The 13,383-nt window shown below is 45.9% G+C and overlaps 2 protein-coding genes across 2 annotated transcripts; both read right to left on the reverse strand.

Annotated features, from left to right (window-relative positions):
• Positions 1 to 4,064: 4,064 nt before the first annotated feature.
• On the reverse strand, positions 4,065 to 4,871 carry LOC136510722 (uncharacterized). The gene has a single exon (XM_066505079.1). The coding sequence runs from the start codon at positions 4,869 to 4,871 to the stop codon at positions 4,065 to 4,067; it is 807 nt and encodes a 268-aa protein (XP_066361176.1).
• A 2,406-nt stretch (positions 4,872 to 7,277) lies between these two features.
• On the reverse strand, positions 7,278 to 12,150 carry LOC136512903 (uncharacterized). Its single transcript, XM_066506914.1, has 4 exons — positions 11,976 to 12,150; positions 11,751 to 11,815; positions 10,960 to 11,073; positions 7,278 to 7,739 (listed from the first exon to the last, which is right to left on the reverse strand). Exons 2-4 carry the CDS (start codon positions 11,793 to 11,795, stop codon positions 7,620 to 7,622), a joined length of 279 nt encoding a protein of 92 aa, XP_066363011.1. The 5' UTR covers positions 11,796 to 11,815; positions 11,976 to 12,150; the 3' UTR covers positions 7,278 to 7,619.
• Between the last annotated feature and the right edge of the window lie 1,233 nt (positions 12,151 to 13,383).

Consider the following 13,383-nt stretch of genomic DNA (forward strand, 5'->3'; position numbering starts at 1 on the left):
CTAGACGACATGCTAGATGAGTTGTGTGGTTCTATAATTTTCACTAAGATTGACTTGCGAAGTGGCTACCACCAAATTAGAATAAAACTTGGAGATTAATGGAAAACTGCGTTTAAAACCAAATTCGGGTTGTATGAGTGGTTAGTAATGCCTTTTGGTTTGACAAATGCACCTAGCACTTTCATGCGCTTAATGAATGAGGTTTTAAGAGCTTTTATTGGACATTTTGTGGTAGTTTACTTTGATGATATATTGATTTACAGCAAGTCTTTTGATGAACATATGGATCACTTACATGCTGTTTTTAATGCTTTACGTGATGCACGTTTATTTGGTAACCTTGAGAAGTGCATCTTTTGCACGGATCGAGTTTCTTTTCTTGGCTATGTTGTAACTCCACAGGGAATTGAGGTGGACAAGATGAAAATTGAAGCCATAAAGAGCTGGCCAATTCCCCAAACCGTCACACAGGTGAGGAGTTTTCTTGGTCTTGCAGGATTCTACCGCCACTTCATCAAAGATTTCAGCACCATTGCTGCCCCATTGCATGAGTTGACGAAGAAAGGAGTGGTGTTTCATTGGGGAGAGGCACAAGAGGAGTCCTTTGACACTTTGAAGGACAAGCTCACACACGCACCATTGTTGGAACTTCCAAATTTTGGTAAGACTTTTGAGCTAGAATGTGATGCTAGTGGAGTTGGCATTGGTGGTGTTTTGATGCAAGATGGTAAACCAGTTGCTTACTTTAGTGAAAAAATGCATGGTCCTGTTCTTAATTATTCCACGTATAATAAAGAATTGTATGCACTTGTTCGTTCTTTAGAGACATGGCATCATTATTTGTGGCCTCAAGAATTTGTTATTCATTCTGATCATGAATCGCTTAAGTATCTTCGCTCTCAAAATAATCTGAATTATAGGCATGCTAAATGGGTTGAATTTACTGAATCTTTTCCTTATATTATCAAACACAAGAAAGGGAAGGATAATGTGATTGCTGATGCTTTGTCTAGAAGATATACATTGCAGTCCCAACTTGATTGCCGGATTTTTGGTCTTCAATCCATTAAAGAACAATATGCGCTTGATCCTGATTTTAAGGATGTGTTGCTTAATTGTAGAGAGGGACGCACATGGAATAAGTTTATGATCAGCGATGGGTTTTTATTTAGAGCTAACCGCCTATGCATTCCAGTTGGTTCCGTTCGTCTTTTGTTGTTGCAGGAGGCACATGGAGGCGGATTGATGGGACATTTTGGTGCCAAGAAGACGGAGGAAGTGCTATCCACACACTTCTTTTGGCCAAGGATGAGGCGAGATGTAGAGCGGTACGTGGCTCGGTGTGCCACATGTCAAAAAGCTAAGTCACGGTTGAACCCACATGGTTTGTATATGCCTCTTCCTATTCCTTCTACTCCTTGGGCAGATATATCTATGGATTTTGTGTTGGGCTTACCAAGGACTAAGAGGGGGAGGGATAGTATTTTTGTGGTAGTTGATCATTTTTCTAATATGGCACATTTTATTCCTTGTCATAAGAGCGACGATGTTGTTCATATTGCTGATCTTTTTCTTTCAAGAAATCGTTCGCTTGCATGGTATGCCTTCTATTGTTTTAGATCGCGATGCAAAATTCTTGAGTCATTTTTGGCGCACGTTGTGGAATAAATTGGGGACCAAGCTGCTATTTTTCTACAACATATCATCCCCAAACTGAGGGGCAAACTGAGGTTGTGAATCGAACATTATCCACCATGTTGAGAGCCATTTTGAAGTGCAATTTGAAGATGTGGGAAGAGTGTTTGCCACATGTGGAGTTTGCATATAACAGGGCGGAACATTCCACCACCAAGGTAAGTCCTTTTCAGGTAGTGTATGGTTTTAACCCCCGTGCTCCTATTGATCTTTTGCCTTTACCTACCACTGAGAGAATACATAGTGATGCTAGAGAGCGTGCTGATTTTATTCATAAGTTGCACGAAACAACTAAAGCAAATATTGAAAGAATGAATGAAAAGTATAGAATTGCTGGTAGTAAAGGTAGAAAAGAGATTAAACTTGAACCGGGTGATTTGGTTTGGTTACATTTAAGAAAAGATAGATTTCCTAAGCTGCGTAAGTCTAAATTAATGCCAAGAGCAGCTGGTCCTTATAAGATCATTGAGAAAATAAATGATAATGCCTACAAACTTGAATTACCACCCGAGCTCGGGGTTAGTCCCACATTTAACATTGCAGATTTGAAACCTTATTTGGGAGAAGAAGATGAGCTTGAGTCAAGGATGACTCCAATTCAAGAGGGAGAGGATGATGAGGACATCACTTCTTCAGAGGTACCCGCTGATCCTCCAACCGTCATGCAAGGTCCAATGACTCGGGCTCGAAAGCGACAACTCAATTTAGAGGTGAGCTCGTTCTTAAGTGATACTTTTCATACTTTTGAGAATAGACTACTACCTAATGATGTTATCTTGCTTAGGAACATTGGAGAGGGTCATGAAGGACTTAGAGGAAGTGGTGGAGGTGATGATGACCAGCAAGGACGTCCAACACAAGCCGGAGGCCCAGTCCAACAAGAATTCGAGTCTGCCTCGGCCTCCAGGACCAGTCTGCCTTAAACTGGTCACCCAGGACGCATCCGGACTCCGTTTTCGATGATCCACATATGGATGGAAAGCTAATTTTATAAGGAAGCCAATCCAGGTGGTCTCACATCAAAACCAGTTCGGAATCAACGGGAATCGTGGTCACAAAACAGCGTCCAGAATCTGCCATGGTGCTGCGACACCGTCTTTTGGTCCGTTGGACCATGTATCGTGTTTGGGCCCATTAGGGGAGCGTCCAGGGGTCTTGCACGACCCTAGAGTCTTCATAAACAGCCATCACTCCTCCATTAGGGTTTAGGTTTTGCTTAGATTATTCTGTCAAGAACAGTTTCACCGTTCATCGGTTTGTGAGACCCCAACTTCGTGAGATAATCATTCATCTGCAATTTGGTTGCGTTTTTTCTTGTTCTTGCTTGTGTTCTTTGTTGTGCAGGCAGGGATTAGCCTTCTTGGCGAGGTCAGCCTGGTCCATGACTTGGTTGATAATCAGAGGAGCTGTGGTGCTAAGATTGCAGGGTTCGATCTTTCGATCTGAAGCCGGATCGGTGTGTCATTCTCCGCCACAACGATAGTTACCATCACCTAACGGAAGATTGGGATCCCCGTCTCCATTAGCTAGGATGACCAAGACGGTGATGCCAAAGGTTGGTGGAGATGGAGAGGCTGGCATGTGGAGGGGCGGATGCAGTGGGGATGGTGTAAAGGTCTCCAGCACTATTGTAGCGAAGCATCACGCGCCGAGTCAGGATATCCTTGATAGAAAAACAAAGAGCGTCAAATTCAATAGAACAGATGTTGTCCCTAATGAACTTACGAACCGAGATCAAGTTGTGCACTAGTTTTGGAACAACTAAAACATTATGAAGAGGGAAATTTGACACTGGTGTGTGAAGGATAGACTCGCCATGATAGGTAATAGGAAGATTTTGGCCATTGCCAACGGTAATAAAGGAGTGAGAGGAAGGATGGTGAGAAAGGAGTATACCATCCGAGGAACTCATGTGAGAGGAAGCACCAGAGTCCAATACCTAGGGATGTTGATCTTGGAGAGTCATCTGGTTCAGCATGGCGATGAGGTCGGCCTAGTTCCACATGGGAGCCAACTAGGAGACCTAGAGCGGTGCGAAGGACGTGGGAGGCTGCACCGGCGTGAAGGCCATGTGAGCCTGAGGAGGCACGCTGAGGACCATAGAATGCCAAGTGTTGTGGCCCTGCTAGACTAGGGGAGAACCCTAGGGCACCCACGGGTTGTAGCAGAACTAGGGGCCCATGGGTGCGGCTTGCTGGGGAGCACCAATAGCACCATCGCGCTGCTATGGAGGGCCACCATTCCATCCCTTCTTGCCTTTTCCATTACCACCACTGCCACCCTTGTGGCCACCACTGGTGCCACTGCCGTAGCCGGTGGTGTGGCCGTAGCAGAGCTAGAGGCCCTAGCGTTGCTGAAGCAACACCCGCCTAGACTGGTGCAGCCAGAGCTGGCCATGGTGAGGCGGTGTTGACGATGGTCTTCTTGTCGTTGGCCAGGCAGATCTCCTTGAGGACTAGCATGTCATGGGCCCTGCCAAACGAGGGAAGGACGGTGGAGTTGGCGATGTTGTCTACGGTGTTTGAGAAGCGAGGGTTCAAGCCGCGCAAGAGGGTGAGGATGAGCTGTGAGTCCTCCATAGGATGACCAACATCACGGAGGGCGGTGGCCTTGGTCTTCAGGCGCTGGTAGTGTGCTAAGATTGTGGAGTCACCCTGCACCATGGAATGAAACTCGTTGAGGAGGAAGATGGCACGCGGCTCCTTGTTGACGTGGAAGATTTCCTCAATCGTCACCCAGAGGTCGTGGGCGTTCGAATTAGGCTCATCCATGGTGAGATCAAGGACGGAGTCATCGATGAAGTCGAGGATCCAGCCACAGACGCAGCACTCTACGGCATCCCACTCAGGGTCAGTGGGTTGAGGAGGAGCAGAGCCATCGATGTGCTTATGTAGCCTGAATTTGCCACACAACGACTTGAAGAAGAACGCCCACTTCGAGTAGTTGGAGTTCAATTCCAATGTGATCGGGACATGGGACTTGATGTTCATCATGGCATAGGAATGGGCCACGATCGGTGCTAGGGCAAGTTCGGCGCTGAGGGCACCCATGGTGCCAGTACCAGTGGTCGGCAGGGTGCCGTTCCCGGTGGCCTGCATGGAGCCGCTGACAGTCGCCGGCATGGTGGACATCGGGAAGGAAGGGAGGGAGGGGAAGCCGCCGAGGCAGGTGTACATGATGTGAGAAGATCACACGCAGGGAGGTGGGTGGCGGCTGCGGGAAAGACCAATTAGTCTCGATCGGGATCAGGAGAGGGAGCAAGAGACTTGCGATCGAGAAGGAGAGAGCGGAAGTGGGAAATCAAGATCTAATTGCGAAAGATGCCATGTAGAGAGATAAATGTAGAGAGATAGGGAAACACCTCACACCCTCATAGGGGGTTAACTAGCTAGGCTATAAGGCCTTGGATGTACTCATATCCACCTCAATCGTGTGTTGGCATTGATTAAGATGAAACTTAGTTTAATTTCTGTCCTAATCCACTTTAGCACACGTGAATTGAGATAGATATAAACATTCAAACAAGTCTCTCTTAAGGGCTTGTTCGGTTGTTTTGGATTCATGGCCTGGAATTATTCCTGGCTGGAATGATTGTGTATTTTGTATAACAATTCATTAGCTGGATTGGTTCCTACCTCCATTCCGGAATAACCGAACGGCCCCTAAGTAGTGTTTGGTTTGAGGGATGGAGTGGAAGGGGATGGAATGGATCCACTTTTTTGGGTGTTTGGTTGGGAGTTATCAGAAACTGGGATATCCCACCTAGAGCATATCCGTGGAATATTTGGTGAAATCAGGAGTGAGCCAGTCCTAGAAAAAAGCGTGGATGTGGATGTCCCCTTGCGAAGGCGTGGGATGGCGTGAGCATCTCCGGATGATGGTGGACGGGGCGTCGGGCGCGCGGCCTCTTTCGGCGTGGGCGAGCTCTGGTCGGGCGTCCGCGGTGCCACCTCTGGCCTCCGGCGCGGCCCTAGTTTGTGGAGCTCCGGTGTGGCCCCAGCACCGGTGCGGCCTCAACCCGTGGAGCTCCAACACGTGGGCATGTACGACGAGCAGCAGCCATGGCACGTGTGAGCGTGGGGGAGTCCGACGAACAGCAGCCACGGTGCGTGCGAGCGTGCGGGAGTCCGACGAGCAGCAGCAGCCATGGCATGTGCGACCGTGGGGGAGGCCATGGCCTAGGCGAGCGTGTAGAGGCCCGTAGAGCGGCGGCTGTGGCGCTTGCGTGCGAGCGTCGGGAGACTATCACGCCTAGGAAGAAGATAAGGCATCACACCTAGGAAGAAGATAAGGCAGAATAAGAAAAAAAATAAAGAAAGTATGACAAGTGGGTCCCACTAAATAGTAGCTAATGGCGTTAAAATCACCCTCCATCCCATTCCTATGTATCCCTTCAACCAAACACAATGGGTCGATCCCGTACCTTGTTGACCAAATAGAAAATGGAGTCATCCTGTCCCCGTCCCATCCCAGAAATAAGAGACGGGACCGTCCCACCCTACCTTACTCCCAACCAAACGCTACCTTAGTGGCCTGCCCAACACCACCTAAGTACGAATGAGCTCACGGTGGTTGTTTCCAAAACAAGCATCATCTTCTTTGTTTCCTCCCTAGCTAGAGAGACCTCGTTGGCTAATTTCTAGCCACCTTGAATCCAAATGGGCAACTATAAATGAAGCCATTAGTCGATGGAGAGGCTAAAAGGGGCTAAAGTTGAAGATCAACCTGGTTGACCTCAAACACAGTGTCGTGTCCGCTCTGCCTCGCTGTAGATCCGATCGCCACATCCTTCCATCCGATTACCGTGGTACTGGATCCGGCTGCCCAAGCTATCAATCTAGCTATGCCAGGGCAATGGCTAGAAGCAACTCGAAGCCCTTGGGCACCAGAGGCCAAAGACATAGGCATCAATGATGGTGTGGATGCGAGACACCAGAACATCAACATCTCTCACTGCCCACCCCGTTGGCTTCATCTCCACCGACCACACTGCCTCTGCCTCTAGCGCCACGTCACTGCCTACTCCAAACATATCCAGCCTTGACGCTGCACCACCTCCAGCCCAGCGAGGGTCAACCGCCACAGCCACCTCCGGCACCACACCACCTCCAGCCCAACCAATGGCAGATCTAAGACAAAGTTAGGAGTCACTTCTTCCATTACCATCTTTCTCTGGTCCCTCCTTTCAAGCTTTCATGGATACCAATTTATAGGAGTGGCTCCTATTTCAAGTAGTGGTCGCGGGGCTAGTCGGCTAGAGTCCACCCCACCGCGGTGCTAGATCCATGGGCCCTGCGAGCGCCAACCACCATAGCCTTCGACTAAGCAAGTGTTAGCTGCCTCAACTTCAAGGCTACTCCATGTGTGGTGAGAAAGAGAACAGAGAAATGAGGGGTAGAGAGGATGGTCCTAGGTGAGAGGATAAAGACAAGGGTAATTGTGGTCAGTTGCTAAGGTACCTACACAACGATTAGCCAAAGATCCAAATAGGCCCATCAAATTTTAGCTGCAGCTAACAACTAGCCCTAGCCATCCAATCAGAGCCATAGCAACAGTTCAGGCAAACATGACTATTCAAAACACAGTATTCACCTGGGATCTTTATCTTTATATACAACATTTTTTTTTTGAAGAAATAGTTCAGGCAAACATGACTATTCACCTGCGATCTTTATGTTTATATAGACAGCATTTGCATTTTTTTGAAGAAAAATACAACAGCATTTACGTTACTGCCCCCCTGAATAAAAAAGGATTCAAACATGAAGCAGGCAGGCTGTCACGGAAGAAGCTAAAGCAGCAGAACAGTAGACAGCTATGAACATTGTTCCTAACAGATTTACATTCCTATAATGCAAGTAGGACTCATCATCTGGAGTTCTGAACGATACAATCTTCTCACGGAGCTGGATAATTTATGAAGCTTAGGAGATTTCGTTCTTGTCGCTTTTCATCGTTCCAGAGGAAGACGGTTCGCCACTGGAAGCCGGTGAGGCAGCAGCCTGTTGAGGCTCCTTCAGAGAAGTGGGCATTCCTGAAACTTCCTGGGGAAAAGAGAAAGCAAATGATGTATGTTATCATTATATGAGCCTTTATGGATCACAGCAAACATCAAGAACAAAACTGCACTATAGAATAGGAAAAAAGAGAGACAAGGAGAAACAACTCATAGTCGAATCTTATTGTTTACCCAAACAAATTGCATATTAATTTATAGTCATTACACCAACTAAAACACATGCAACTTGGAACCCCAAACCAATCGTGCAGTTTACACAATGAGTTAGTCACTGGTGTGCTGACCCTAGTGACATGCACCTCACCTTATGCACTACAAGCTGAGGAACTTTATCACAGCCTGAATACGAAGGCACACAAATTTGACAATAGAACCACACCATTTTAATTTCTGAGTCATCCCAATTATGTTTAAATGCACTGGAAGCTTAAATTACTAAACAGTGTGCCACAAGCATGTTCATCACTGATGTGCTGACCCTAATGACATGCACCTCACCTTTTCCACAGTGTGACATGAACCAGATCATCATCTCAGAGTTTTTCTAGCAAATAGTTCCTTTTTTCAATCCTTTTTGAGACTCAATCTTGTATATGTTGAGTTACTGGCTTACAGCTAACAATTATAATAAATCATAACTTGAGTTTGGAAAAGTTAGATCAACAGACAAATCAGCTAACTGCCTCAGGTCCCCAAACAAGCAACACAACCAACAGACAAGAATGGAAGGGATCTGACAAGAGGTAAATCATTTGCTGATAGTGAAACAACATAAAAGCAACTGATATGATCCCAACAACTCAAAGGGCAGCCCCAGTGCACGAAGCTCCCACTTGCGCAGGGTCCGGGGAAGGGTCCGACCACTTGGGTCTTTTGTACGCAGCCTTTTCCTGCATTTCTGCAAGAGGCTGTTTCCAGGACTTGAACCTGTGACCTCAGCAATTAGCAAAATGCTCCATAGAAAAAACTGAATCAGGCAAGAATCTGTATGATTAAAAAACAAAATAAATTAAGGCTCACTATCATACGTCTAATGGAGGCCCCCCAACCTAGAGCAAACGGGCCGAGGAAGGCCCAAGGAGGGGCGCCGAGCACCTCCAGCGCGCCCTAGAGGGGCTGCGCGCGCACCAGGAGGGGCGCCGCCGCTCCCGCCGCCGTCGTTTCCGGAAGGAGTTACCATATCAGAGTTTGGTTAGTTTACCATATTAGAGTTTGGTTAGTTATGGAAGGGAGAATCCAATCTATAAGGATCTCTCGTAAGTTGCTTGGAACACAAGTCCAATAGGGACTATAAATACTAGGGGGATGTAATCAATCGAACCAAGTAATAGAAGAGCGATTGCTCCTTCCTATCCCTCTCTCCTCTCCTTCCCCTGCACCTGCCGCCTCCTCTCCCAGCACCGCCCTCTCCCCCATAGCCGCCACCTCCTCCTCCTGCCGACACGCTCAAGCGCCACAATTTGGCGCCACGTCCCTGCCTACCTCGCCCCCGACGCCAACAACTGCACCCACGATTTTGTCGCACCAGCAAGGGAGATGCTGCACTTCACCTTCGGGGCAGCAATTCTACGCCCCCTGCTTGTCGCTGCCCGCCAGGCGACACGAGCTAGCACGGACACGGGAGCGCACAACTACTTCTTCTACGGCTACATCGGGAACCTCCTCTACTACTTCGAGTTCACACCAACAAGCACGAGGGAGAACATCATCATCTCCGACCCCGTCTACGGCTCCATGTTCTCCCGCATCGAGGCCATCCTACCCGGACAAGCGTTCCCGCTCAATGGTGTCAACGATTGGACACTACTTCGGCACGAGGATGCGGCGAGTGGAGAAGGGGGGTGCCATACGTCTAATGGAGGCCCCCCAACCTAGAGCAAACGGGCCGAGGAAGGCCCAAGGAGGGGCGCCAGACACCTCCAGCGCGCCATAGAAGGGTTGCGCGCGCGCCAGGAGGGACGCCGCCGTCGTTTCCAGAAGGAGTTACCATATCAGAGTTTGGTTAGTTTACCATATTAGAGTTTGGTTAGTTATGGAAGGGAGAATCCAATCTATAAGATCTCTCGTAAGTTGCTTGGAACACAAGTCCAACAGGGACTATAAATATTAGGGGGATGTAATCAATTGAACCAAGTAATAGAAGAGCGATTGCTCCTTCCTATCCCTCTCTCCTCTCCTTCCCCTGCGCTTGCCGCCTCCTCTCCCTGTGCCGCCCTCTCCCCCATAGCCGCCACCTCCTCCTCCTGCCGGGCTCTTACACTCACCAAGCTTGTCATGATCAAAATAAATCCAACTCCTCAAACCCCTCTTTATAGCTCACCAAACAAGATTAAGTGGATGCTCTCTGTATATTTTTTCAAATCGCATCTTTGTATTATAGAGAGGAAAAAAAATGGCCCGTATACATTGCCAACTCATGCCAGTACCATACATGAGAAGGTTGGAAACATTTTACAACACAATTACTCGAAAAATACTTTTAATGACCAAACAGCAAGGCAAAGACTCATCCAAAATCTCCTATCCTATGCAGACTGAGAGCATGAAGTTTCTTAGCTCCAGCTAGGCACCAAAGCTTAAACTCATCTCTAAACTATCGCAAAAGCTCACTAACAGAAGGGGAGTCTCCACAAAGACACAGGCATTATGGTGCTTCCATAGCAACCACGCGATCAAAATGATTAGAGAATTTGCTCCTTTCCTGTGCTCATGCTATCTGTATATAGGTTGACCCGACTTAGAATAGCCAGTTGATTTTATGAAATTACTATTGGTTGCAACAAGTACTTTAAAACAATGGTTATATTTGCCATTGCTTAGGATGGAGATGGTGGGAACAATGGGAATACTAAAAACTTTTCATCTGTTCAACTGATTGGTAGTACACTTTTTTGTACAAATTATGAGACCCATCTATGAACAACCAAAAAATACAGAGGGTTTTATAGAACATAGATGACTGGTTTTGGGGATACTTTTAACCTTTGCTTGGACTAGCCGAGCAACCATTATTATCGCTTACCCTTTCCCACTAAATATGTAGAGGCACCTCTCTAGTATCTAGACACAATAAAATACATTGGTGCCAGCAAGTAGTCATGCAAACAATAAATAAGAAGGAAACTAACAAGAACAAAGCTTTTATCTACAAGGGGAACACTTCGTCACAAAAGAAAAGCACATGATAAATTCCTAAGATAGAGGAACCACAAAGTCAACCTTGATTATAATAAATATAAATATACCTTCATAAGATGCAACCTGAGATCAGTCGGGCGAACATCCTCACCAATGCAGACCATAACAAATTGCGAATAGTGAAAAAGAACATCTGCAGCAGCTTGCTTCTTTTGTTCAGTCTGCATCACATCACTCACTATAAGAGCACATGCAATCACAATTCAGAGTAAATTTAGACCTATATGGACGTGACAAAAAAAAATGCTATGTTATTGTGGATGATGTTTGCATCCTCTACAAAACCCCATTATTCTAATGCCACATGATTAAACATCATGATCTAGTCAGAGTCCAATGTAACTCAAAACAAATATGTATTTATAGTGCTATAAATATTTCTTCCTCTTTGCAAAATATACAATTATATATATCCAGCTCTAATACCCTAGGCATTAAAGTTTGCACTATCACCCAAAAATATGTTGACAATTGATTTTTTGTTTCCATTCAATCTAATCACACCCAAAAACAGTACAAAGCTACTAAACTTTCTCAGAACCATTATATCCCTAGAATTTGTATACATGAAGTCATCAATCGAGAAATCTACCCAAGTACAAGTAAAAACTAAAGGTGAACTCATCCAAAAGCAAAAGATACTCCAGTTCTACCTACCTAAATATCTTGCCCTAAATATAGTAGTTAGATATGTCACTTGTTCATCCACCATCTAACTGTCAATTGATCAATAAGGCCGTAACTCCACACGTGTCTACAAAACTAGTGCAATTCTATCGTAATAGTAAGTGGGGCAACAGAGCAACAGCCAGGAAGAGAGCAAAGAACTGGAACGTACCTCGTAGTCATCCTCGGCGGCCATAGAACTGCTCCGCGCAGCCATTCTTAATCTGTCTCCTTACTCTGTCAAGAGGAGGACATGAAAGCGGGTTAGGCAGAGTCTGGTTGATGCGGGAGCACGGGGATTCAGCTAATTAGATCAGATCCGAATACAAATAGCTTACATCAGGGTTTGGGTGTTCTGTTTCGCACAAGAAGGGAAGACAAGGTGGCGGTGGCATACCTGGTGGGTACTCGTCGCCGGCGAAAGGTACGATGAAGACCTTGGCACCTGGCGTAGGACGGAGCGGCGGCGCACGGCCAGTCGTCGCCGCCACTGGCCAGAAAGAAAGTCGAAGAGAGAGCGCGCGCGGGGTGACCGGAAGAGGCAGGGGCCAGGGCCAGGGATGTGGTGAGGGGGAAAAAATCGATGGAAACGAGTGCATATGACCGGCTTGGGACAAAGCGGTGATCGAACGGTCGCTGGATCTCTCGTGTGCCTGCGGCCTGCCTTGACATGAAAAAAAATTCCATTTGCAATTTTAATACGTTTTGTTTTTTCTAAATACGTAACTTTGGCTATGTATTTAAATATATATTAGGTCTATATCTATATATATATCTATATAGTAAAAACATTATATTTAGAAAAAATCAAAACATCTCATAATTTAAAATTAATAGAGTGCAAGTCTATATTGTACTATTAGCAGAAAAATGATACTTTAAGCGCAATGTTTGTAACATTTTGTTTGAAGCCAATCATCATCACTATTATATGAGAAATTAGTCTCAAACGAAGTTATATATGTGTGGCATGACAGAGAAAAGAAGGGGGGGTTCGATTTTGTTAACTTCGTGCAACAGTTGGCTATTAATTTTGTTCTATCTAGACGCTCAACATTGCATTATCAGACCATGAAGAGTATACTCTCACAGTGCTAAATAGTTCACATAAATTCCTGAAGAGCAGCGGAAACAAGAGTGATGGTGCCAGAAGGAAGAAGAGTACCTGGGGGGCAAAAAGGATAGAGGAGTGTTGCCACTCCTGTGGTTTGCTTCATAGTCCACCGATATTCCAGTTGTGGAGTAGCTGATTCTTAGTGATCTTTGTATATATAGGTAAAAACTTTAAAGTAAGGTTCCTAGGTAAAAGGTAAGGTTTCTTTTGAACATTTAAAGGTATTGCTACATTCTTACTAATTTCTTATCAGATGCCAGACCAAATTTCATCACTACAAGTCTATCTAAACCATACACTTTGGAATTGTCTAATCCTTTTAATAAAATGTGAAAATAATTAGCTAGTTTTACGTTCTACTACTATATATAACAATTATTATAATTAGTAAACCTATGTGAAAAGTTTGTGGTTCTTGATCTACCGATGATATTTGATATTGGAAACTTATAATTATGTCAAATCATATTAGAAAATCGAAAGCTTAGCCGATGGGGCCAAATAAACAACAAATAGAGAATGGTATTGTTGACGCTTAATTAGATCACACATTCGTTAAGGAGCTAGATCGCTCGATGTAGGGCCTAGCAGATTTTGGGATCGGCCAACGCCTAGGGAATGTCCACACTTGGACCTTGTGCCTCCAGCGATGAGCGCGATACGCAAGACACGTCGCCGGAGGAGCCTTGCC

Source organism: Miscanthus floridulus, chromosome 16, assembly GCF_019320115.1.
Source record: "Miscanthus floridulus cultivar M001 chromosome 16, ASM1932011v1, whole genome shotgun sequence".
Lineage (NCBI taxonomy): Eukaryota > Viridiplantae > Streptophyta > Magnoliopsida > Poales > Poaceae > Miscanthus > Miscanthus floridulus.